Source organism: Grus americana, chromosome 1 (assembly GCF_028858705.1).
Source record: "Grus americana isolate bGruAme1 chromosome 1, bGruAme1.mat, whole genome shotgun sequence".
Taxonomy (NCBI): domain Eukaryota; kingdom Metazoa; phylum Chordata; class Aves; order Gruiformes; family Gruidae; genus Grus; species Grus americana.
In genome coordinates this window covers 116,574,036-116,595,852 of record NC_072852.1, presented here as the reverse complement: position 1 = coordinate 116,595,852, position 21,817 = coordinate 116,574,036, and the positions used below count along the sequence as shown (strand labels likewise).

Genomic DNA, 21,817 nt, shown 5'->3' with positions numbered 1-21,817 from the left:
AAGCAAAGATTTCACACTACCAAATCGGGATGGCTTGTGCTTTGTGGAGCCCAAATATCAGCTCTGGGGATAAGAATTGACAAGGGGAAACTATGGAGTTTGGAGCAAGCTAAGGCTGCAGACTCCTAAAGAATGTTACCATAATAATATGGTAATTTATGCAAGAGCATGGCACACAGGGTCCTGCCTATGCAGCAGAAAAGGGCCATTTGAACCGCTGATTCTAGCAAAAACACAAAATATAATCAGCAGCACTTATGAAAAGTGTTGCTGATACCTTTATATTCCAGGTCCAGGTATTGACAGTAAACAAGGCAGTAGTAAAAATACTACTTACTGCCAGCACAGGCCATTCCTTAGAAGTGAATATAGCACCAAGGCTTTCTGTAAAGCTGCACCCTCTCTCTCCCTCTCACTGCAGTGCCTGTTGTGAGGCCTTTTAGCCTGCATGAGATTAGGCCATTGCTTGGATTCATTTACAAGTAGCTTCGAGTTCAGAATTCAGTCTGTAAGTATTTTGCACCTAAAAAAAAAAAAAAAAAAGTCTTTCTCTCCTTTTTGCATGTGCATATGCAGAGTGGGGGATCCACCTGCCAGCACAAACACCAAGGGCAAGAGACAAGCGGAGCTCCACGCTCGCTGGCAGCAGCAGGAACCAGACTCCCTCTGCTCAAACACTCATTGCTTTGCTTTGCACCATTTGGGTCTGTACGAACACAGGCAAGAGTTCCTTGGCTTATTTTAGACACGAGTGCCAAGGGCACTTTTCCAAACAGTTCAAAAATCTAAGCTAGAAAAAACTATACACAAGAAAACCCCTGAATTTCTAGTAAGGAAACATTAATGGATGAAGTGATGTGTGTCTGAGAGTGCTTCTCAGCTGAGCAGCTACTTCTTGTCTGAGCAGCTACTCACCCAAATGTGACTTTCCCTGTTCATCTCAGCAGAAATTTAACTGGACTCTAAAAATGGTAGCTGCCCTTTTCTTCCCTTCAAACTATAGCTTCTCATCCTGTCACTGCTTAGAACACCTTTTCTGTTGGGGGAGCTTTGGCTTGGCAAGATTTGTTGGGGCCGAGGGGTGCAATGGCTCCTACTGGCATCTTTTGGGGCCCAAAATACTTACTAAGCTTCCCGGTTTGCTCAGGCTGACACAGACAAGGAACTTTTCATTTCTGATATCTGCACATAGAGATAGTTGACTTAAGGATTTTTGTGGTGGAAGCAAAATTAAACAATTTTATCCTTGCTTTTGCACCTCTAAAATTCAGTCGACTGGTGTCTCCCACACCCAAAGTGGCAAGGCACTAGCAGCAGAAGCTGCAAAGGGAGATGTCAACCAACCCCACATCCCTGAGCCCTGGTCCTGCTACAGAACAGTGCCTCTGCATCTGCCCTGCTCACACTACCCCTCTGCCTTCACAGCTGGAGCACATTGCTCTTTCACAGTGTCCCTGTAAGAGGCCCTATGCTGTGTTACTGAAGTACTGCTCTGCAGCCCCAGGTTTCTTCCATTGAGAAAACTGTGTTTGAAATCAGCCCTGTAGTTAGCTAGGCAGATGATGCTCAGGAATGGAAGGGCACATGCAGGCCTTGAACCAGGGATACTTGCAGTCTAGAAAGGACTTAGTCACCTTCTCTGTAGCAGCTCTGAGCTACAAGCTCTTGCTTCTTCCCCCAGCAGAGGACTGGGCGCAGTGTTTCTGTTAATTGACTAAGTGCTCCTTGAAGTGTCTGTACTTGAATATCCAGCATTTCCTAAGTTTTGGGCAACTTACATGGTTTGTGTTTTATGGCACCTAGAAGTCTATAGCTACCATGAACCTAATAACTCCAGTGCGTAAGCACTTCCAGATCTGCGTATAGCCGTTTGTACCTTTACTTCATTTACGTCTGCTCTCAAGAGACTTATATCAAGGACTGGCTCGCACTAGGAGGAGTATACATCTCTTAATAAGAGAAAGAAACCAGAAGCTTTTCAATCACTGTTAGTGAATAAGAGATGTAGGCCCTTTGAATTGTCCACAATACTGATACTACCAAAAAAAAAAAAAAAGGAATCACAGTATCACTGTTATATAACAAAATCATGACGCCTTCTTGGGCTGGAAGGAACCTACGGGATTTTGGAAATCTCTTTCTTGTCTTGCCAACACCCCTTCTTCTTAGCTGAATGCCATTTCACTGGGAAGAGGGGATTAGGACAAAACCCAGCCCCAGGGTATGTCATGCCATGGTGCAAACTGCGATGAGAGTGCCTGAATTCTCCACCTCCTCTCTCAACCTCCCAAAAGTGGGAACAGGTAGAAGAGGGGGCTGTGCCTGAAAGGACCCTACCTTCCAGCAATGAAGACATGCAATTCAGGGCTCTGCTGGTCATCAGTGCTCAAGGGAACGCATGTCTGACCAGCCAATGCACATCCAGGTGAAATTTCTGGGAAGGACATTTTAGTGTTCTAGCTTGCAAGTTGCAGCTAGAGGCGACCCGCTACCAAGCCTTTTTTCAAGTACTTTCATGTATTAACAAGAGTAATTTATGATTTGAGAAGTATTTGTTGACCTGAATCTTCCTTGTATTCTCTATGGTAACCTGTTCTGGCACAACTCTTTAACATCTTTTGACCAATAAATTTTCTCTTTCCTCATGCACATGTTAGTACAAATATAAAAGAGATAATATGTCAGAAGAGGCAACAACTCACACAGGAACAAACTGCCACAGTTTCCTGCTTTGGTGCTGGGCACAATAGATTCCTCTAAGCAGAACCATCTGCTGCAAAACTGCACCCAAAAAACTTTTAGTTTCCTTCTGAAGTTTTTGATAATCTCAGTAAAACAGGGAAGTTACTTTCTGTAAATTCTGCACAGTCTTAACAGTGCCGGTCATTTGAACAGCTGCAGAAGCAGGACACTGCTTGGAGCTTTTCATTTTCCTGCAATGATCCAGAGATCTTACAATGGAAATAATTCCCTGTGCTTCAGTGAACTGTGTTACATATGGTAGGAGCTTACTTTGCAGAAGAAACTTTTCCTGAAGGCAAAATATCCTAAAATGCCTGGAGACAAGATTTTATGCACCGCTTTTCGAAGTGGGCAACAGTGACCACTGATAGGAATGAATGGCCCTGATGACAAGTCAGAGAGCAAGACCAGAGACATGTAAAAATACCATATTTCAGTATGATGGTGAAAGTGATGAACAACAGGAAAAATGTTTTATAGTGATCTTATATGGAAATTTCACATTCTTTGACAAATCTCCCCTCTCTCCCAAACTGCATCGAGCAAGATGAGTTGTTCTAAGCGCAGCTTTTTGTTTCTGGTCATTTTTAACAAAAGCAAGAGACATTCTGAAATGAAAGGTGCAGGTTACACATATAATTAGGTATCAGTCTTGGGACTGAAGGAGTGCTGTCTTATCAGCTACGGTACACATTAGAGAGTTTCTTGTACTCAGCAGCTCAAATCTTTACCAGATTCAAATCTTTCCTTTATCTGAATCATAAAGGGACTTGAATGTATGTTTCCCATAACCCATCCTGCGTGGGCTTTTCAGTTGGCTTTGTCTTGTGCTAAAGCTGCTCCATTGCCTACGGTATGCAAGACTTAACCAGACCAGAAGACGACTCTACTGTAAAGGCTTTATCTAGCAGGGATGACACCATGATGCCATTGCTCTTCTTCCTCCTCTGTATTGAAAATGGCACCTAATTTACATTATTAAACTGGCTCAGAAAACTAGTTCCAAGAGGAGGCAGTTATGCTAAATATTGAGCTGAGGCTCAGGATCCTACAAGTGCTCTGAGGCCACACAGACATCACCAACACCAGAGATGGATTTATAAACTCTATTTCCTATACGGAGAAGACCCTTTATGCTAAAGAAATTTTATGTTTTCCTGTGTTCCCTTTGAAGCAAAGCTCCGGAAATCCATCAGCCAATTTGATAGACTGTTCACAGAAAAGCAATAGTTCAGAGTACATCTGTCTCAGTCCAAAGCTGCTGTTTGCCATTAATTGCTTATTAGCTATATTACATGTAATATGAGGTCACCAAAATCTAGAGAAGTATCTAATTTATTCAATACCCAGTACTCCTAGCAGGACCATATCAAGTATGGATAGATGCAAAACTCTTGAGCTCAACAGAGACTTCTTATACTTGTTGTTATGACTTACAGATTACTTCTCTTCTGCATAGTACTAAAAAAAACGCCTCACAGTTTCCCTGTGATGCAGTGAAAGAAATAGGAAGGCTCAAGCATTGCCTTTAGGTTGAGATGCACAAACGTGGGTAGAAACAGCAATGGATGTGTGTTGGAGCAGGTTTAGCTGCAAACATATACAAGTACTGTGGGCTCTGATTCAGGAATGAAGAGCAGCTGAAGTAAGTTTTCTAAGTTGTCTCAAATCATTAAAATCATGTTGACATTCAAATTACCATTGTTCTCCCTGAGAGGAAGGTACCCAGACATTTAAAAAGTCTAATCATGCACCCGCTCACATCTGTATGTGCTTAAATAACCACAGAAATAAGATTTAAGCTCGAGACGGGTAGATCTGGAGTCAATTGGATTTGGCTCCTAAATGCCAAGTCTTTTGTGATAAATGAATGTGTACTCCCAAGCCACATAGGTGCTTTTGAAAATTATACTCACTGCAGAGGGTTACTGGTACCATGCAGGAAAAGGCCAAGCACTTTCATGAAGTAATGGGAAATCCATACAAGGATCTACCTTCTCTAGATCTACCTTGTGTTTGTCTCAGGTTTTATGCTCTCTCCTGTCACCACAGTTTTAGGTTGCTTTATAGAACACAAAACCAGCAACAGCCAGGGTGTTGCTCAAGAGGTGCTCGTATGCAGGAGGCCACAGCAGAGAGTTTATTGCTGATGCAAATTCTTTCTCTATTTGTACCGGGAAACTGTATCCAGTAAGAAGAGTTTGCAGCATTCTGATCTGTGAACTGTAAGGGCTGACATTAGAGGTGAGTGATTTCCAGAGGTGAATGAAGTGCAAGAAATAAGTATGATAGCAGCCCTTCTCGATCGACTGAGCTATCTCTGCTCTGCCTTGCGTCATATACTGCCACCACCAGCATGACGGATGCATGAGTCTGTCAGAAACCTGCTGAAATGTTTCCTCCGCAGAACAGATAGGCACAGCTAGAGTCTGGGTAAAGGACCACACAAGATAGCCAGTGTGAAACACAGACCTGGCAATTTTAAACAGATTCTTGTTCAAGAACGTTACAATTTTCAGCCAATACATTTTTAATAATATCTATATAACTAAATAGAAACATTGGCTTGCAGACAAATGGCTTTTAAGACTAATTATTGATCTCTTCTTGATGTTCAGAGATGCTTCTTATAGATTTCACTTGTAGCGTGTTTCTTAGGAGTAAAGTTCAGCATTTGCACAGGGCTGGCATCAGTCATGTAAGTCCTTCCCTGTGTAGTAATAAGGGATTTGAACAGCACACGCATATTGTGCTGGCCTTCTCCATGGCATGAAAATTTACCTTCGTATCTTCAGTGTCAACCACTGAACATACTATTCATGCAAGCATCAAGCACCCTCACAACCACATGCTTCTATAAATTTAGATATTTAGTGACAAAAAGTGAGTTGTAAGTCATTAATCATACACCAGCTGAGACTATACAGTGAAGTCAATGACTGGTTATCAACGTAGACCATAGAACTCCTGATTGTGTTTTGGGTTCTTTAACCTATTTAAAAGGGAATGGTCTGTGCTTGAAAGTGTTCACAGTCTGACCAAAGTAATATAAATATTACAGCAACATTAATATATTGTTTATATATTAATTACTAATATAGTGACATTAATATTATATATTAATATATATCTTGGGATGGACCTCTACTAGTAAACCAGCAGTCAGAGGGCATATTTCTGGCACTGCAACGCAGTGCTCCACTCTGATAAGTATGGTCCTTGCACCCACCTGGCCCCGGCCAACAGCATCCTCTCAACAGCTCCCCAGCACAGCCGAGGAGCTAGCACGGGCCAGGGAGCAGCCCCAAGCAGCAGTTTGCATGCAGTCATCCTGCTCTGGAGGGTAAGAGTTTGTACTACACAGACAGAACATTCCTGCCTGCTGGACTTGGTGCCAGAGAGGAGTCCCAGGCACATTTAATTTTCTAGTATACTACCACAGTCTTGGAGTCTGGTCATACAACAGCACCTAAAGCAATGGACCCTGACCTACGGACCCTATCCTTACAGTCTGCGTTTACGGCAAGGAAGAGCTGGCAGAAACAGAGATCAGAGAAGGAGGTAACAGTAAGACAAGGTGTCGTGACACTCAGGTTGCCTAATCATTGTCAGACGTTGGAGGAAGAAGAGAGGCAAACAGCTGATATTTAGTATACATCACCTAAGTTCAGCCGACAGAAGAGGTTTTGATGTTAATCATACTAAGGATTGATTAACTACATGAAAGTTTATTACTTTACTGCATTTCTTACTCTATGTCTCTCCCTCATACTGGGCAATTTGTTTAAGTTTCAGAAATAAGCTTTCTTATACTTCAATCACTGGCGCTTTCAAAATGCCATTGCTCTTGCACCTGAAGTTTTCTCCCCATCTGTTTCCCCTCTTCTCTGTGCACCTGCTTGGAGAAGGTCTATCAACAGCATAAAAACATACCAAAGGGGGGGCCGCGCTCCACTTCTGTCGAGCAGACGTTCTCCTCGTGTGCCCGTCTGCCATAGGTGGCAGAGTAGATGATAAGGAACTTGGACTCCTGACAGTGGAGTTTCAGTTCCTGGTTTTCACATGCTGATTTGGTTTTGTATTCAGCTAAAACAGAAGCAAATAACAATATGGTAGCATGAGGCAATTTACTCAGCTGGACTGTTAATAGCAAATAGCAGCATGACAGAAAAAAGCTTTTCTGCAAGTTCTGTTGCAAGTAATATGTGGCACTATTACGATCAGAGACAAAGCCAATAGCAAAGCGGAGTGTTTCCTCCAACTGAATTGCTCCCATATGACTATCTAAAGCTCTCCGGCTCCTTTTCAAGAAGAATTAAAAAGCCAACTTTTGCCAATCTTCTCTCCCAGTGGAACAGCCTCCCCCCTTCCTGCCTGATTTCCTGGCTTGCTTTCCATCGCTGCTCAGTAGGAGAAGCCTCATCCTTTCCTTTTGTCTCTCCCCAGGACAATGTTGCATTCTACGCCTACTTCAGATGCCCGTCTGAGCGCTGAGAGCCTCCGACCACTCATCAATCATGGTGATGGCTGGCATCACCCGGTGCCACCACGTACAGCACCGAGCGAGCGCCGAAGAATGGGAGACACAAAGGCATGGGGACGGGCCACGTATCCTGAGCCAGACAGTGCTCTCAGCTGTATTTGCGTGGCTCCACCAAGGTCAGTGGGTTTCCCTGGGCGTGACTATCCTGCAAGGGCTCATTTGAAAGTTTTGCTGACAAAGCAATGTGAATCAGGCGGCTGAGAAAAATACACCCCCTGCCTTTCTCAGCTGGCACAGGCACACTGGCAGCGCTCTCAGCTCAGAGGTGGGGAAGCCAGTGAGATCGTCTTCCAGACAGCATGCTTTATCCCACCTAGGGAACCGGTTAAAATCTGCCATCTGGCCAAGGTGGTCTCTCGCTGGCCTGATCAGCCGCTCTGATTGCAGCATTTTACCGCTTAAGTCTTCCTGGTCTAGGTATGGTGGCAAACCTTTTTAGTGCAGACCAGGCCAGGGAGAAGAGTGTATTCTGCTTCATTTTTTTGTCTTTCAAAAATGTGAAAACAGGAAAAGGAGGTTCCTGAGCTGAGCAGGAGAAAAGGCAAACCTTATTGTTACTGAGTGGTATCCCTGTGACTGGAGCGTGGGTGTTGGTGCTAGGGGAACTGGAGAGAGAAAAACCTCCTATCTATTCAATAAAGAAAACATTGTTTCATTTAGAATAGAACAGATTAAAAAATGGGTTAATGTTCTTGGTAACAGTCCAGTTTCTTCCATTTGAGCTCATCAGCAGTCATAAGTTTAAGTCTAAAAAGAGTGATTTTTAAAAATACTTGACCTGCTGCAAATTGCTACTTCTGCCGAAGCACCTGCCATACCGTACACCCATGAGGATCATGCCAAGAAAACAGAGGCCCTGACCCAAGGGCTGACAGCCTAAGGCAGGGCTCTGTCTCTGTACGGCTGCACTCCGTGCTTGCTGGAGAGGCTATGGAAGTACAGACAACAGAAAAAGCCCCACAAATGGCATAAGACAAAGGTAAGAATACAAGAGACCTCTGCAGAGATACAGCAACAGAGGAAAATGCAATATTTCTAAATAGATGAAAAATTAAAGGAGTCAGGCAATTGCTTAAGTGTCCACTTGAAGGCAAGGAGATTGTAAAATGTACTTAAAGTCATACTCAAGTGATTTCCTGAGTAAGGATGTTTTCCATAGTCAAGCCTAACAGTATTGGTATCTTACCTACAAATATAAATTTCCTGTCACATGAAATCACGTAATTTGCACTGGAGCTGGACTATTCCTCAGTTCTGAAGGCAGCACTTGCTATTAAATACACTTTTCACCAACTTTTGTAAAATTCAGATCACAGATATTCAAAGTAGCTCATTTCCAGTGGGAAAAATATTAAGGAGCTTATAAAAGTAACAAACAGGATCTCAATCCACTTTTGATTAGTAAAAACAGATTCCGAATGACACAGACACAGCTATGATATTGAAATCCATCTACCATTAATCATGCAGTAATTGTAATAAGTAAACTATAAGATAATAAAACAGATTATAAAATCATAAATCATAAAAATGTTAAATTTCAGACATATTTTTCCCCTGATGATTGACCCAGTAAATCTCCCTGAGAGTTCTTGTGTCAGTGCTTTGCCAAAGGTAACACCTGCCTACTGCATTCCCGTATCTCTGCTCTGACTTCCATACTCTGTCTAAACTGGCCCTTCAGTTTGCTTGCCACCCCTGTTCCTATTCCGCCAATGATGTCTATCTTAATGCTCTGATTAAAGAAAATCTCTTTTGTGCTTTCTCCTTTAGTTGTGGGATGGTATTTCTGAGTTGGCTGGTGAATCTGCCCATAAATCATCATTCAACTATTTTCTTTGGGACCCATTTCAGCCACACTGGAGATTAGCTGCCAAAAAAAGCTGAGCCCCCAGGCTACTGGAGCTTGTTCTCATGTACAATAGCAACAAGAAAAACAATTAAAAACCACCAATAAATGAAACCTCATGATGATTGTCTTAATCTTTCTTACACTTTTCTCATGTTTACAAAGTGCATTCTCTTTGAGGCAGGATTTGTCCCTGTACATATCAACGTCAATTACCTGCATAGAATACAGGTGATTCTACAATGAAATTCTGTAATAAAGTTAGCCACACATCTGTGTCCTCCAGGCATTATTCTGTAAATGGGAGGCAGTAGCAGAGGGTCTTTGAAAGCTTTGGTCCTATCTCCTTAAGCATTTTTGCATATTCCTTATTATGATATCTTCTTCATTATTTGGATCCTTAGCCCAAGCATCTGCTTTTGCTGTTCAGCTCTGTCTTTCTAATATGACATTATCATTGCCACCTCTTTAAAAATAATTTCCAAAACATTTTTCCTTTCTAGTCTGATGTCTGACATCTGACTCTGCCAAACTACATCGGTCATTAAATTGGCAGCAAGCACACTGAAGTTGTAAACACAATGGAGAGCTCAGGTAAGGCAGAAAAAACCAATCTGCTATTAATCTGAGTCTCAAAACTTCACATGGATTTACGCAAAGCCTTGTGCAGTGGCATTTTAACCAAAACAAACAACAAAACACACACACACATTTGCCTGATGTGGATTACTTACTAGGTTTGCATTTAAAGGAGACAAGGAGGAATTTAGTGGTCCCTGGACACAGATCAGGTCCAAAAACCCGACTATTGACAAGGAGTTGGCAGGATCGCAGGTTTTGGCATTCATCCAGTACTTTCTAGAACAATGGGCAAAAAGGATAGGCTTGAAAACAAGGTATGAAGCTATACAGCAATGAAAACACTTAGTTGTACTTTGTTCTATACGGGAGATAAATCATTCCTTCACAACTTTTTGGCTATAAACTTGTAAGAAACATCTGTACCATTGGATTTAGGCCACATCTCTACTGGACTTTGAGTCATGGCCAAGTTTATGGGAACACATCCATCACAGTGGTGCCCACAGCAACTTAGGATGTTACCAATTTGCTATTGTTTGTCCCTCTTTTCCCTCTGCCCCCAGCCAGTTGGCCAGATCTTGCTGTGTGCCACCGCAGCCTCGGCGGTGCTTGAGACTCCCCACAGAGCCCAGAGCAAGTGGGAACACGCTCAGCCCCCAGCCTTTTCACTGACGTGCCTGAGGCACTCACACACTCCTGATGATAGCATTTATGGGAGTGCAACGTCCAGGTGAAGCACAGTAACTCAAAAAGATGTCTCTTCAACCATTTCATCTTGATCCACTTAAGTTTACCTGATCATGCTCTGTAATACCTTCACTTGAGACTTCTGATGACTTGATGTGACCCCTAGCTTTAAGCCATAGGTAGGACTGCCTGCTTAAGGGGCACTTACTTCTTGCTTGCAGTTACACGCATTATCAGAAATTTACTTGACTTGCCACTTGAAAAAATTCCAGAATTGGTTTGATCACATAGCACAGATGTGCTTGTCTATCCTAAGTCTGCTTGTCTTTTTGTTTTGTTTTGTTTTTTTTTTTTTTAAATGCTCTTCTAAGACTATATCTATCCCAAATTTTTTGGCCCAGCAATATATCATGGCTCTTACTTTGCTGTTTCACTGGGAGTGGCAACAGAAGGAGTATAATAAAAAAGTCAGAAGTGTTATATGCAAAAGGTCATGTGGGCCCTCGCCAAGTTCAGCAAAAGGACTGAGTACCCCTAGTGCTCACAATGGTGTTCCCACTTCATCAGTGGTTTCAGAGCTGTAGCTACAGAAAACATGAAGACATTGCCCAAGATGAGTTTGAGTCTGGTTTTTAACAGCCACAAGCCAAAGCACCTAAAAAACCAGTTTAAATGCAGCAGGATACTTATGAAATTCCTATTCACCTTCAAAGCCCAATTTAGAAAGGGCTTTCTATATGCTATTTTTAGATAGTCTGTGTTGTTGTGCTCAGGATTCTTTATGTTTAAAATCACAGCAGGCTGTGATCAGGAGGGCAATGTCTCTGGGTCACCCCACTCTTAACAGGAGTAACTGTAAGACACCTTCCTCTGATAGCTTTAAGTACTCCCGTAAAATCTATGGGAATTTTTGCCTTGTTTCTCATCAGAAGGGGTCTCAGTCATACTAAGAGGCCAAATCACAAATTTACCACTGTGATAGCACAAGCTGCACTCTTGTTTCCAGGCTGAGAGAGTTGGCAGTGGCTGAATCTCTCCTGTCATCCCTGGAAGCCATCCCTCCCAAGCAGAAATGGTACACATTGGCAGCACATTGCAGCAATCCTATAACACTCTTGCCTTTTTGTTCCCATTGGTAGAAGACGACTTGCATCCAACACTTTTTGAGCATTAAGTGCACTCTAAAGAGTTTAAAAGGGATGGAAAAGCACAGCAGACTTAATTTTATCAGTCAATTGTTCTTTTACAGAGTTGCAAGTCAAACAAATAACTCTTCCTTAACTGGGATGGTTCTGGAGCAGGCCAGCAAAATAGAGTTATGTCTTTAGCAAGTGGAGATAGCTGTCGCCTACTGAGTCACCTTCTGTTTGCACCTGAGCTGAATCATCTCCTGTGCATCTGTTTGTATTTTCTCCTATTTAATGCAAACAGCAGTCGCATTTTCTACCATGTTGCTGTGCAAAAACACACAGCCATAAAAGCAAACAATGATACTCATAATGAGATAGCGCTGGGCTGTTTGTATCTTGAGACAGATCTAAATTTGCAGTGATCCTTTTAATAGGAGGTCACTGTAAAAAATGCCTGTTATGCTTCCTCAGGGCTGCAGGGTAGCATCATGCCCCATTATGCAGACTGCAGATGCGGTTCCAAAGGGAAGGGGAGGAGGGATGAGATCACTGGTGCTCTTTTCTAAGAAATTAGTTTACAGGATGTGTGTCTTCTCCTTGACAGAACCGGAACTCCCTGAGATGCAGAGCATTCGTATCACTCACGTTCGTGGCCTCTTCAAAATGCTTTCATGCCTTTGATCAGTGACGGTGCCTGAATGATGATGATGGTTTATACAACAGTTATCCCATGCTGTGTTTATTATATTCAAGGGGGAAAACTGCCCATGGAGACCTCACAAAGGCACTCACAAGCCCAAAATAATCATTGGTGTCAATTTGCTGTAGTCAGTAAAATGACATCAAAGATGTATCTGGCCTACTGTTTTTGGTGGAGAGATGTACTTTCACATGGCCCATAGGTCATGTCTGGAATGTCTTTAGAGATTGCAGTACAGCATGGGCGAGTCACACTTATAAAACTGCCCTAATATTGTTTCTGGAGAGAGGATATTACCACCAAACCGCTCTGTAAAACTCTTCAACTCACTAGTGGTGGGAACAGACATTCCAATGTGTTGGCTGCAAGCACAAATGTTGCAAGCTTCTGTAGAGCATTTACAACAGTTTCATCAACAGAGCATGTTCAGATTTCACTGACTACTCATTTTTGCAATGATTTACTGAATTTGGCCTAACACTGGGCATTTTCACTATGAAACAAGCCTTTGACAGCAATGTAAGTCAGACCTTTTAAAGCCTTGTTACAAAAGTCTCCACAGCAGAAAGTAAAAATTTATGAAGCATAAATCATTTTAAGCTATACTTAAGTGAGCTCAGCAAACAAACCAAAGGATATTACTGATACACATCATCTATTCATGGAAATGCAGATATCTGCAGAAGTGCTTAGGATCTGCTGTTTAGCTGTCACAATGCCTTTTGAGTGAGTGAAGATAGGCATGGAACAAGCCAAATGGCAACCAGAATGCCACCTTATTCAGTGGATTTGTAACCCTGTTCTGTCCAATGTTTGTATCCTCTGCTGGGGATGAGGAGGGCCTGTGTGATGGATTAAGACTGGTCTGCTCAGTCATGACCAGCCTTTGAGAAGAAGGGAGTTGATTATTTTAGGAAACTTTGAGAATGGGGTTTCCAAAGCAAGACTCATCAAAACAGAAGGCAATCTACAAAGCTTTCACAATCCTATGGTAATATCCTGCTGGCCAAATCCTTTCAGTTGTAATACTTTTGATGCTAAACTGACATAGACATCATGTCACTTCATTCAAAGTTGTGAACACTTGCTGTTTCACACAGCATAGCTCACCACATGGAAAGCATCAAAAACATTCTGTGCATTAAGAACCTTTACAACATGCGATACCTGCAAAGAGGTGGGTGCCACACAGTTTATGGGTTCTGTCATCCTGGTTTCAGGGTCCTGAGTACTACACATGTGGTAGTCTTGCCCGTAAAATGCTGACTGAACACTTATTGTTGAATGCCGAGGACAGTGCAGACTCAAATGCTCCCCATCGCAGGCATAGGCAGTATGATTTTGCAGAAGTTTGGTTAGGTAACCTAGAAAATATTCAGTTCTGTTACAACTAGTACAGGAAATGACAAGCTCGTTAGATAATAAGAAAACCACAGTCAGTCTCTGGAAAGGGTATTGTAGTCAAGGTTATATGTATGGCTCGCTGCCACACCACATGGTTCTGTGAATGGGTCAACCTTTACATGCTAGTAACGCTCGGGTCTGGAAAACAACAGGTCGCGTGGCAGTGAGTCAGAGCCCTACCAGCACTCCAGCAGCGGCACTATGTCGGAGATGTCATTTCATTAAATGGGCTCAGGCCCTTGCCAGTCGTGGCTGCTAACAATCCCAGGGTGTGTTTGCAGAAGTCGGAAGGGCTATTACTTGGATTTGCAGGCTACTCTTGCATTCCAGCTGGTTAAGGCATTCCTTACGCCTCGTCTTAAACTGATGCTTTGCACTTCTGGGCTCCTAGGCAGTCGTGTTTCGCACAAGTGATTCTCTCTGTATCACTGAATCAGATGCTAGGATAACAGAGGAAAGGGCGTCCGTAAGTGGTTGGACACCATAAGTGCTGGAGAGAAACCCAGAAGAAAGATACATAGAATTTTCTGTTTACTGGAGAGTTTGTCAATGTTACCAGGAGAGGGAGAGGTAGGATCCGTATGCAGCCGTCTACCTGTACCATCCATTTGCATCTTCTAATAAATAAGTCCATGAGCAGCAGAGCTAATGACAGCTGTTTTTTCTGATTTGTATTTCATTGTGTATGGCCTCTTCAGCCAAGATTTCTGTTATCACCACAAATATTTATAAATTTAACGTCCTACTGCCCTTCTCTCTGCTCTGCAGAAGACTTTAATGGAAACATGCAGGCTGCTACCTTTGACCATTACAAATTAGCCATTGTGATGGGAAACTATTAGAGGTAAATTAATTCAAATTCTTTCCTCACCTATACTTATGAAGCTTCAGTATCTCTACCACTCTGTCACATTTGATTGAAATCTATCTTTAAGCAGAAAATGTTTGTGGGTGAAGGGGAAGAAGAGGCATGAGGGACAGGAGGGATAAAGGACACAGAATACCAGTCTACAAATGAAGTAGTATCCTTCCTCATCCAACACATGGAAATTAGACCCAAACCCAGTTTTTTTCCCCCTGAGTTTTAGAATAACCCAATGTACTACAATCAAAGCAAATCTGTTTTCTAAGTCTTCCACTATTAGCCAAACTTCATATTAATGTGCATACAATAACTATTTCAAATAGTTTCCTTATTCTTATACAAGCATTAAATTCTGTATAATTCTCTCTAAAATCAATTCCCAACTTCTAGAACACCAAGTTCATCCACATTCAGGTCAAAAAAACCCAAACAAATTTCTCCAAACCCAACATATTAAGTACTGAGAAAGCACTAAGAGCTTCCGCTGATTTATTTGAGAAAAGATTTGTAGAACTTCTAAAACTGAGACCATGATTACACACATATCTTTTTAATTTACAAAATTACAATTTTCCTATCTTTGCCTCTTTACCAAACATATAATTGGTATAATTAAAGACAAAAGCTAGTATCTTCTCTTCAGAAGCCTTGCTTACCCCATTGTGGTGACAGCAACATTATTGCTGTTAAATATAACGGAAAAGAAAAAACAAACCATATTTTCTTGTTTTGGTGGCTGAATCAGAACTAGAATGACAATTTTTTTTGTATCATTAAAACAAAAACTAGTTTTTTAAACAGAAACTCATGTATACCAAATAAATGATATGAAAACAAAATATTTCAGTTCTCTGGCATCTTTTCCAACTGCAGCAACTGGATAGGAAAATTCAGCTCCCCTATCAGTTACTAAGTTTGGAGAAAGGAGAAGACTGCTCCGCTACTGTCTTTGCTGTTCCTCATCTTGAGCCCAAGAGAGGACAGGAGTCAGCTAGACGCACCTTCCAGTGCTGCAGAGATGTAGGCGAGTCCCTCACCTCACTGAACTCAGTCTGAGCCCAGGATGGGGAGAATTTCATGCCCTGCATTTGCAGTCTAGATCTCAAGGAGATCAGCCCAGCAGAAACCCTGTGGCTTCTCACAGGTTAAAAAACCCAAACGAATCCCCTACATCCCCTACATTTTCTGTGTAACTGAGATCACAAATAACTGAGCTTTCCTGCCAGAGCCACTCCTCTGTCAGCCTGCTCCTGGAAGGTGCTGACTATTGCCAGGAAAATGGGCTGAATGCCCAATTGCACCCAAGCGACTTTGCTACGGTCCGATACTGTAAAGGGGCCTCCAGTGGCATTTACTGCTGCTGAATGCCTTTGACATTGCCATCACAGCATAAAGGGCCACAGTGTAAAAGAGTATTCAGCCCAACGTGAGTTGTGGGCACTCAACACCTTGAAAGATTTAGCCCGATATTTGTAATCATTTCAATTCTTCGGGTTTTAAGTTACTTGGAGCCAGGAGTGCTGTATACAAAACAGCTCAGTATTCCCTAAAGAATATCAGCTATGTTGTGATTTGGATGAGTTCCCTGGCATCTTAACTGCTACTTTGATCCTGCAAATTCCTAATCCAGTATCTAAGCACCTTTCTCCAACAATTGCAACTATTCAATCCTTTAAAAATTGCCTTTTTAAAAAACTTGCTCTGATTCTGTATAAGCAATATGGTTCACTTGTAAAAACAGCGTTAGATGGACTGGTGAAAGTAAGACATCATGCCCTCTGGCCTTCCAAGAGGTATTTAAAGTGACACTGCTGTTATTAAAATCCTTGTGTATTTGTACACAATAAAGGATAAAAATAGTAATGGCAATTGGCTGCTAAGCCCTGATAAGAGAAATGGTGACCTACTAGTGTCTGAATTGCTCATCTCACATGGCCGACCACATAAACCTGCATTTTCTATTACTGTACACACAGACTACGTAGACAGAGGTGGAGCGGTCAGCCCTTTGCAAAGAGCGGAGCCAACTGGGCAGCTCACAGCCCATGCCGAGATAGGATTCTCACTCAAAAAGTCACAATTTTCTCTTGCTTCTTCCCTGAAAAACTCCAGCTTCTTTCCTCTCCTCATGCTGGCCCACTTCCACATATCGGGGTGCTGCCCGTCCTGCGCCCACCCGGAGGATGGGGCTCGGCGAGGGAATAAAGTTTTCTCGGCAGCTGCCGCCTCTCACCTCAGTCCTGGAGCGGAGTTTGCGCAGGAGGGAGCAGTTTCCAGTTGCTTTCCCTCCTTTCCTGGGTAGCGTGGCCTTGTAGTCACCCTGGCAGAAAGCTTCATCTTCTTGAGACCATGAGTATCCCGATATTGTTTACCAAATTCTGTACAGAAACACACTTCCCTTGAGGCAGCAAATTTAGCTGAACGACAATGTAAGATTAGGGGAAAAATATGTTCTTATCTCTACAATTAATAACAGCCGTGATTATCAGGAGAAAGGGCATTGTAACAGTTGAATGGGTCTGTCAGTCTTTGAGGCATGCTTCCTTTTCTGCATTTCTCTCAACTGGCGCAATTAAATCAGGTCATCCAAAATAGACAGCGGGGTTGTGTCACCGTCCAAATCAGACAGCAGGATTGTGTCACTTTCAGGCACTGGCCCAGCACATCGCCTGGGCTACAGGCACTTCATGGCACTATTTGCTGTTCAGAATCTTTTGGTTTCTGTCTGTTTAATTAATCAATATCCGTTAGTTGTGAATTCTGAGGGGTTTTTTTTTTTTAATATCTAATTTGGAAGCTAGAGGCTGTGCCTGCACTACAACACACCTCAAAGTCCTGGTCCCCCGTGTGCTAGGGAAGTACTTGCTAGCTCCTCCTCGGCCAGCACACGAGGAGATTCCCTTCCCCTGGAACAGGGCACAGGGAGGGCTGGAGCACAACCACGGCTCACCCCAGCACGGATGGAGCCAGGTCACGGCTGCGTGTGCGCCTGGACTGGGAAACCAGAAGACTTGTGAGTTACAGGATTTCTTTCCCTGAGCAAATAGAATTTTAAGCAGACTCTATAAAAATCCTTAGACAGTTTAAGGTTTCAAACCTAATGTTCTTTTCTTCTCTTTGTCTTCTGGGTTGTTGGGCGATATGGGGGGTGGGTGGGTGTGGTATTTAGCAATGGCAGTCACTTTTTCAAGTGTTATTCTGCAATGAGGAGGACTATGGATTTCCTCTCTATTTTTTAAATGTGAATCTTCTTTAAAACAATATAAAACTTTATAAAAAAATGTTGACTATTGTGAGAATTGTCTAAATTAGAAACACTTGGCAATACTGCCAAGATGTCCCAATAACATCTCTATGCCTCTGTGTGAAAGCCCCACTAGGAGCTTTCCCATTTATCCAAGACACACATTCATAAGCAATGTATGGGGTGCTTTGCATACAAAATCATCTACAAGCCGTTACAGACTGGCTCAGAAGTTAAGCCTGAATCATATGGCAATAAACAGACCCCATTGATTTGAAGGCCAGAAGGTATCATCCCACCCAACTGCCTGCATAACCCAGGCTACTCACTCATTGTAACTTTTTACTGAGACTCAAAACACCAGCGCGGAATCTAAGCGTAATCCTTTCTTCCAGAATTAGCCAAATTAGTCACAGCATCCACCGTGTTGACAAAGAACTTCAACTAAAAAAACATAGCACCAGAAAAACACACAAAACACTGAGGCTGAGGCAGCTGAACAAAGCTTTAAGCCCTACTGATCACTTCTTGTTGCAAAGGAGGACTAATAGACTGTAATAACAATGACAGACAAAAATAACTGGCCTAAGAGAGTAAAGGTTGTAAATAGATACCTCTTTGTGTGAAACAGAGCTCTTAAAAGGTTATAGCTTTTATAGTCAACATTTGCTCCTGGCATAATTGCTTTGAATAGCAATGATAATGGAGTAATGAACCTGAAGATATGAAAATCCAGAAAGAATTTTTTTTCTCTTAAAAACGCTGAAAAATTGGGAACTTAGAAAGTTTTAATTTAAAACAATATGACTACCAAGAAGCCTGGAAGCGGTCAGCCAAGACATGTATTACATCTCCCATGTATGGCACAAGGCAGTACAGGGTACTCAGTTTTGCTGGATTCATTCCTTATGGTGGAGGACACTAATGCAAGGCTTTAAGGGCCCTTTTTCAGCTGTCAGCATTAGAGTAAAAAAAGAAATGTGTCTATTCTGTCCAGCCTCACTGCACTGGCATGAGCCTCACCATATGGAAGCATCAAGGAGAACAGCATTTCAAGCTGTGAGCCTAATGCCTAGCAGATATTAAATGCAACCTCAGCGTTGACTGATGTAATGCCTTTTTGGCAAGAGAGCAGCTTTGCAATATAATATTTTTAGAGCCTGAAGCTGAGCAGCACCCAGCCTACAACGATTCCCAGAATTGGGCCTTCATATACAGATTTAGTAATATTAGTTCCTGCGCATCGTTCAATCTGGCTTAATTAGCACAGCAATTTACTAGCTCGTTTTAAAGACATACAAATCCATTTTAGATCAAAATAGATTGAAATAGCACGCATATTGTTGTGGGAGTCCCAGAAGGCTAATCCATTCGGTAAATCTACATCAGCTCCCGCAGTTTTATAAAGAATTGTGCCAACAGTCATTAAAAATACACAAGTAAGATTGGCAAGTTGAAAGGAAGAGATCTCAAGCAGTGATAACAGAATTGTTGATAAACTCTACTACAAACACCATTAGCAGCATCAATCTGCTATTTATTGGTATTTGGGATCCAGCTACAGTACTTCTTCAGCAATATTTTCTCCATTGGTTTGTGAAGGAAGCACTGAAGAGAAATTAACCCCTAAGTTTCCTTCCCCATCCCCTCTGCCATACCCTCCACTGGGCTTTAAGAGGCAGCTACACCACAGAGCGCGCTGTTCAGCGTTACTGCGTAATCCCTGCTTTCAGAGCCGGGCTGTGCGTGTGGATGTGACGTGTGTGTGTGTGGGGATCTGACAGTGCCTATTTGGCTCCGTTCACAGAAGCAAGGATCTGCCTCTCGTAATTCTCTTCAATGTCTTACCTCGGTTGTCTGCAAGTTCTTTCCGTGGTAGCTCTTTTTTAGAATTAGTAACTGTGGCAGAGGGCAAAATGTTACCCAGGAAAGATACTGTTTCTAAAAGTCACAACACTATGTTTCTTGCCCCATCATTTTATTCTTTTTCAGCCAAGCGCCTTGTAAGCATACTGTTTGAGACATTCTAGGCAGACTTGGTCTTTTGTCAGTAAGAAATACCCTTAGGCAGAAGCATTATTTATTCTACTCACTGTTCAGAAATGAGCATAACAGCTTCACTCAGCAGATGCACATAAAAATCCATACTTGCTTAATATAGGCTTTCTTGCACAGTCACTAATTTGACTTAATTTCCCTCCATTGCTTGTTTTTTTGTGTGCCTTTTTCCACTATTCCTCTCAACACTCATACTCTTTGCAAGTGACTGCTATCCTACTAACTTCATCCTTTTGCTTGTACCTTGGGAGATGGCATGAAAAGCTGGTTTCCCACGCAAGGAAAATAATTTTTGCATAATCACTGTATTTTTTATATTATCTAAAACTTTCTGATGTGGGGATAGATGTTCACTTGGAAAAACTAGTGTTAATCTAGTTTCGCTGATAAGCTAGTGACTATAAAAAACCTTTCCATTTCCAAACATCTAGTTTGGTTTCAGAGCATCCAAAGCTTTTGCTTTTCTTAGAAGCAGTCCTTGAGAGTTTTCAGTTGACCATTTGTAAAGGAGACGAGGCTTACGAGATCATGATCTCTGTCCATCTGCCATTCCCTTACTCAACCCAACAACTTTTAAGCCTAATGGCCAGTTTCAAACCTGAGGGGTACAGGGCTCAAAGAAATAAAGTTCCTACAAGTTTCATGAAAATCGAAGCCTGAGCTGACAGGTCAAAGTGAGAACTGTCACTTCCAACTCAACCTAATTGACTAATGCAAAAAGTCAACCAGCTGCTGAAGAGATAGCATACTTATACTGGAGAGCTAATCAGCCTGCTGCTAATGAAGCAATTTGCTTTCACTGGCCTTAATGACAGATGAAGGATTAAGCCTTCAATAAGAAAATGCTTAAATTAAAAGTGAAAATGCTTTTGGGATAGTATGGCAATCAAAGCAGGCATCAGGAATGAAGACGTCAGTCAGGTTTTCCATTAACTGTTTTATTACCATGTGCATTTTCCTAAGAAAATTGCTTCATTTAATTTTTTCCCTCGTAGCCATACCTCATGGATCATAACCATTTTATTGAACCTAACTCTCACTGTCTGCTAAATCTGAGGGTCAAATTAAGCAAGAGCTTGGTCCCACTTAAGCCAGAGAAAGGACTCAGGTAACCAGCAGATAATTCAGTGTAAAACCACATTCGAATTCTAGTATGTGAACAGGGTTTATTCAGTGAGTAGCAACACACACAAGAAGCCAAGCCATGAGCTCTTTTTAGAAAAAACAAAACCAAAACATCATGAAAAAAGTATAGACCTGCTGTAAATTTTGGCTATGCCAAATGGGCATGTTTCTCCAGGAACCACATAACCTCTTCATATCCATGCCATTCAGCTCAGACTTGCAGTTATGTGTATTAAATTTTTGCAGAGTGGGAAAATCCATGAATCCTGCACTCGCAGACCAGATGTCTATCATCTCTCTCATATCCTCCCACAGCTGTTCTCTGTTTCCTTCAGATCTACAGTTTCATATTCCCCTGTGTTGTCTCCTAGGAGTGATGCTTATTTTCACTGCATCCCAATGGCTTTCTGAGGAAATCGGAGAGATCTCTATGCAGTTGGTTTTTCTCACTCACTTTCTCTTTTTATGTCCTTCTTCCCTTCTTGTGTAAGGAAGAGGCAAACTATTACTGATCCCCAAAGATTTTGGTCTGTAGTAAACTCCATGCTACTATCAGTTATACTTCTCTCAGCTATTCCATGAAGCCATAGGGGTAAACACTTGTCCTGGGACTATTTTACAGTAGAAAAGGAAGATTTTTTCCCCTCCTAAGATGCTGACAAGAGGTACAACACTGTTAAGGGAGAATGTGAGGCTCTTTTCTGCCCTTGCCCAAAAAAGTCCTTCTTTTGATTGGAGACAGAGTAGCCTCTTCTAGTGCCATTAACAAGAAGTAACAAGAGAAAGGCTCAGCAGGCGGCAACTGCTTCCGGAGACAAAATGAGTGAATCATTATGCCCAAGAGACAGCAAAGTTATAATCTTCTGAAAGACTGCAAGTAGGAGAACC

General features: G+C 42.1%; 1 protein-coding gene across 3 annotated transcripts in view; it reads right to left on the bottom strand.

Annotated features, from left to right (window-relative positions):
* The window catches only part of EVA1C (eva-1 homolog C), a 40,994-nt gene that overhangs the window by 11,778 nt on the left and 7,399 nt on the right, over positions 1 to 21,817 (bottom strand). For 2 of the 3 annotated variants that reach the window (XM_054813472.1, XM_054813471.1), the window contains exons 2-4: positions 13,401 to 13,597; positions 9,869 to 9,992; positions 6,676 to 6,828 (exon numbers count right to left, since the gene is read on the bottom strand). In XM_054813472.1, the coding sequence (XP_054669447.1) occupies positions 6,676 to 6,828; positions 9,869 to 9,992; positions 13,401 to 13,597 (474 nt within the window). Of the gene's footprint in view, positions 1 to 6,675; positions 6,829 to 9,868; positions 9,993 to 13,400; positions 13,598 to 16,735; positions 16,920 to 21,817 lie in introns of those variants that run through there. The other variant, XM_054813473.1, reaches the window with a different exon arrangement.